The 5,144-nt window shown below is 42.6% G+C and overlaps 1 protein-coding gene across 1 annotated transcript; it reads left to right on the top strand.

Moving 5' to 3' along the window:
- Nucleotides 1-692: 692 nt before the first annotated feature.
- On the top strand, nt 693-4,209 carry LOC119378600 (uncharacterized). Its single transcript, XM_037647677.2, has 3 exons — nt 693-1,054; nt 1,660-2,036; nt 4,170-4,209. Exons 1-3 carry the CDS (start codon nt 719-721, stop codon nt 4,207-4,209), a joined length of 753 nt encoding a protein of 250 aa, XP_037503605.1. The 5' UTR covers nt 693-718.
- The last annotated feature ends 935 nt before the right edge of the window (nt 4,210-5,144 follow it).

Here is a 5,144-nt window from a genome sequence, read left to right as displayed (position 1 = left end):
TGAATATTTCAATCATTGTACTCAAACATAACTGCGTGCAAAAGAATGTTATTAAACTAGATCGGAAACCCCGAATCTCCTGCATCTCTGTGCAGGAGATTCGGGGTTTCGACTCCAGCATGTGCCGTTCAGAAGAAGCTAACCTGCCCGCATAGCCTCCAGGCTTTTTTTTTCTTCGTTTAGAATTTATCAGCGCCATGAATTGATCAGCTTAGACCGCAACTACAAAGCTTGGTTTCAACGAGAAACTCCACAGGGCGCAGGCGAACGCAGCGCGTGTGAGCACGCCTGCCAGCAGCCGCGCCCTCTGCAAGCTGTATCGCAAAATATTTCGGCCTGGACGGCTCGCTGGCTCGCTCACGACACTAGGCAAACCTTTCTAGCCACGAAAGTTATGCATTCGTGTGTGTTTCGTCGTGCTGAGTTTTGTTCATGCGGTCGACTTTTGCCGCACTGCCTCGCACTGTGTGTTGTATGTTGTGGTTACTGACGTAAGAGCAAGGTCTTCACTGGGTGTTATACGCGGTAACGGGCAAATAGTCACCAGATGCCTGCCGTGTGACTCCTATACATAACTTGCAAGTGACGTCAGTTCCCGTCTTCCGGTTTTGCGTCCGCCATCACCGAGTACATACGTCGCAGTGACCGTGCTGTGTTTACGCCTGAGCGGCGGATCGTTTGGCGTTGTGCGCGTGTTTGCATCGTTTGCCTTGCCCGTATGGCGAAGGAGAATCGTTCAGGACATTGTCCTGCATACTTTGATGAACTTGTAGGACCAACGCGGGCCAGGTACAAAGAAAAAATAGCCCTGTGCGACGGCGTGGATCCCTATGAGCTACGGGTTGGTGCTCAAGCCGCTGTTGATGCAAGCCTGCTGCCAACGGTTACCCATGTCGACATTATAAATTATCTGGTGCTCTCGACAAATTATGTTTCACTTGACCAGATGAAGGCCTACAAATCGCTGGACTCACACAATTACTTTACGAGCGGATGGGTCCGGAACATCACTGCCAAGAAGTTGCCGTCTGAGCGTGTCGTCGTGCTTAGTCAGGTGAGTTCAGTGCACTCCGCATTTCATAGCCGTGACAAAAACACAGCAATAACCACAAAATGACAGACAAACCTAGGCAAAATTAAAACTTCGACTTCTGTGGGCTGCACGGAGACGTCGCCGAGCGGGAATGCGGGAGACACCGAACGTGAAAACTTCACAAAAAGTTAGCCAACATTAAACGAACTTAAAAACAACAGCTCTTGTTTTAAAAGATAGCGTGGCCTTAAACAAAAGCAGAATTAGCGGGTGCGGTGTTTACGAAATGCTGTTCTATTGTGTCAGCTGTAGAAGTGCATGTTTTTCCTGAATTTGAGCCCCTGTTCTTTTCCTTCAGTTTACTTTGGATTAGCTGCAACGGGAGCACAGCAGCTGCTTGCAAAATTTATGCATTATCATTATCAGCTCTGTGTTAACCATGCACACTGAAAAGTGCAGTTCTGGTGCTCATTCAGCGCTTTTTTTTTCTTTTTTGCAACCGACCACGAAAGTTAAAGATAACAATTTCATTGTAACGCACAGAGAAAACGAAAACAATCACGTGTGTTCACTGAGAGATTGAGGGAGGCTGTCAAAGACATGCTGTTTTCGCTCTTTATTTGTAGGTAAACCATTCACAGCGCCTGCGGGAAGCACCACTAAAAGTTTGGCTCTTGGTTGACTTGGATGGCAGTATCATCACTGCCCACTGTACCTGCATGGCAGGTGCAAGAGAAGCTTGCTCTCATGTTGGTGCAACTCTCTTTGCGGTGGAAACAGCAGTGCGGATCAGAGACTCTGCGACTTGCACGGACAAGAGCAATGTGTGGCTCCCTGCATACAGCCCTACGACTGAGTTCAAACGGCTCCAAGACATTGACTTTTCGTCGTCTAAGGCCAAGAAAAAAAGAATGGACACCATCCACATCGATTCTCCCAACATCCATCAGCCATCCCGACCAGTGCCAAAAGTTCCTGCTCCAACACCAGATGAACTCGAACGGTGCTATGCTGCGATAAAAGAGAGTGGAGCTAATCCTGCATTATTCATGGTTAATGCAAAATACAGTTCAAATTTTCATCCACCAAAAGAGAATGAGCCGTGTCTCCTTCGCAGTCTAGGGAGCACAGAAGCCAGAACAGAAGATTTGCCGGCCTTACTAGTTCGTGCAGAGAAGGTATTACGTGAACTTAAAATAACTGACGACATGGTGACTCGTGTTGAGAGAAACACGAGAGAGCAGTCTAAATGTTCAAAGTGGTACGCATATCGAACTGGAAGAATTACAGCATCTGTAATGAAGAGTGTCTGCACAACGAGTGTGAGCCAGCCATCAGTGAGCTTAGTGAAGCGAATTTGTTACCCTGAGAAACAAAAGTTTTCATCAGCGGCAACAGAATGGGGACTGCGACACGAGAACACTGCCCTTTCCAGCTACAAGGCCAAAGCAGTGCAGCAGCATAGAGATTTTCGTCTTAGAAAGACTGGTGTTTTTTTATGTGTGGAGTACCCACATCTTGCAGCTAGTCCCGATTCATTTGTAAGTTGTGCATGCTGTGGTGATGGCATTGTGGAAGTGAAATGTCCGTACTCTGCAGCGGATTGTGACATTTTACAAACATTGAACAGTCCTAACTGTTCTCTTGAGCAAAGGAATGGGAAGCTTGTTTTGAAAAGAACTCATGCATATTATTTTCAAATTCAAGCACAGATTGCAGTGTGTCGTGTGAAATATTGCGACTTCGTTGTGTGGACACCTACGTCACTTTACACTGAAAGAGTATTGGAGGATGCAGTTTTTTTTAATGAGATTTTGCTAAAGGCAACTCGGTTTTTTACACACGTTGTTCTTCCAGAGCTGTTCGCAGAGTTTTTTACTAAGAAAGGTGAAGCCGTAGAAAGTGATGCTGCAACTGCTGCGTATTGCTACTGCAGAGGCCCGGAAATTGGAAAGATGTTGGCTTGTGATGGCAAAAAGTGCCCTTACAAGTGGTTTCACTACTCTTGCATAGGTATCAAGCGGGCACCAAGGCAGAAGACATGGTTTTGCTCAGACTGTTCAACTTAATGTCCTTACTAGTCTTCTGTTACAATGAGAATTCATATGTCATGTATACACCACATGTCCCACTTTTGGCAGTATTTTTGTATTTTACTTATTATTTATTTAGTATTTTACTGAAGTGAGGCTCCATAAGTGGTAGTTTTAAAGGCAGCAGAGCTTATGTAGAGGTACTTGTGTGTTGAAACTTTTTTTCCCTTCCCAGGTATCCACTCTTTGATACGTGTAACACCAAGATAAGGCTCTACTTATTTCGTGGGAAGTTTCATGAAACCTTCACATATGTTGTGCGAGTTAAAACTCTAACAAAACCAGATTTTACTAACTTCCCGATTCAATGAGATAATTCGAGCATGGTCGTGACATAATTAAAAAGTTTTAACTGTATATCTAACACATGTTTAAATAATGACACGGTTGTTACTGCATTCAAAACGTTTATTTTCCTTGTAGTTCTTTGGTGTTGACTTGGTTTAGAACTAGTCGGGTGTCACCTCAGAATGAGACACTGCATGTAGTTATGTATGACATCAGCTGTTGCAGGAAATGTCAAAATTTGCTTTGCATTTATTATGTCATTTTAGCAACAACATGTCTTACAGCCATATGATGTTTTAGAAGCACCTTATTTTTCATTTGCTAGTCTCCATTCCTCTTTATGATGCTAGTCATGTGTTACATCTAAATGAGGCAGTACTTGTGTTTATCCTGTAGAAAATTCAGGAAATCTTGAAATCTGCTCGGTATTTGTATTGTACAAGTTTAAGCGGTGACCTACATCACCATTTGAGACTGCTCTATGAATGAAGTTTATTGCTTTTGCAGTGCAGTAAACATTTAGAAGTACACGTAGCCGGGCTAGTCTGTTTATGTTCAATGAATAAGCCACAGAAAGTATGGCTGTTATGCGCAAAGAAATAACGAGGGATGTGGTCAAGGGGAGCATTATATCTTTGCGCAAAACATGCCATACTTTCTGTGGTTATTCATTGAGCAGTAAACATTGTTGATTGTGCATGATGTCATTGTTGCGTAAAAAAGCATCAGTCATAGTGCTATATGTTTATTTGCAGGAATGAGCTGCTACATCGCATATTCTTGCTGCTTCGTTGATACTTTCTAGATACGTTATTTGTAAATACAGGTCTGTTCAATATGAGATTGCAAAGACAGTGCAGCTGCTCTGCACTAATGGTGCTTTAAACATTTAGTCATCAAGGTGTCAGCACTAACAATAGAATACATTGAATGGTCATTTGCAGTTTTATTTGTGACTTCCAACTCTCACACTGCCCGAGACACTGAAAAATGACTCAAGTTGTGTACTTGTGATGACGACATTCAGCTTTGTAAGTAATCAATGATTAGTGTTTCCCAGCTGTGTATGACTAGTGAATCTAATGACTAGCAAAAAGTCAGTAAACTGGTGTCCAAAAATAAAATGCATCTGTACACCAGCCAAGTCGGTCTGTTTATTTCTGCAATCTACTCGGATGAAACTCGAGTGTCACAACAAGGTCGACGGCAACAATACCTGTCGTCCATGATAGTGTTATACCAGAATTGAATCTTTGAGAACATTGAATAAACATATCATATCTTAATATATTCAAAACTTCGAACATTTACATAGCCATAGTAAAAGATTGTTCAAAAATAAAGGCAAACACTCACTCGAAAAAGTCCCCTGCATGTAAACAATACAATATGAATACTCATTCACGAAAATTCACCTGCATGTAAACATTGCATTAATACACAGGAAAAAAAGGATTTCAGGCATGCACTAAAAACAAATTTGCTGAATGTAAAGAGCACATCAATTCAATTGCATCCAGAAAAAAGCTATTCATCATTCACAGGCACAACAGATGAACAAAAATTCGTCAGTGCACAGCACACTGTTACTACCTTGTCCAACAGGGCAATATTGTCACCTTCTTTACGTGTCACAAAATGAACTGGCTGAACAGCTTTCATTATCACATACTTGTTTCGTACCAAACCTATGACCCTTTCTACATGTATCCTGACATTTGCAATCTTCC

The sequence above is a fragment of the Rhipicephalus sanguineus genome, unplaced genomic scaffold (genome assembly GCF_013339695.2).
Source record: "Rhipicephalus sanguineus isolate Rsan-2018 unplaced genomic scaffold, BIME_Rsan_1.4 Seq893, whole genome shotgun sequence".
Classification (NCBI taxonomy): domain Eukaryota; kingdom Metazoa; phylum Arthropoda; class Arachnida; order Ixodida; family Ixodidae; genus Rhipicephalus; species Rhipicephalus sanguineus.
Note: the sequence above shows the minus strand (reverse complement) of the source record. Positions and strands in the feature narration are given on the sequence as shown.

Bases quoted from the DNA above. Each gene is read 5' to 3' on its own strand.
- LOC119378600 (XM_037647677.2), top strand. From the start codon at position 719: ATGGCGAAGGAGAATCGTTCAGGACATTGTCCTGCATACTTTGATGAA. The intron at 1,055-1,659 runs GTGAGTTCAGTG...CTTTATTTGTAG, and splicing joins GTGTCGTCGTGCTTAGTCAG to GTAAACCATTCACAGCGCCT. The intron at 2,037-4,169 runs GTGCTATGCTGC...GTTTATTTGCAG, and splicing joins ACACCAGATGAACTCGAACG to GAATGAGCTGCTACATCGCA.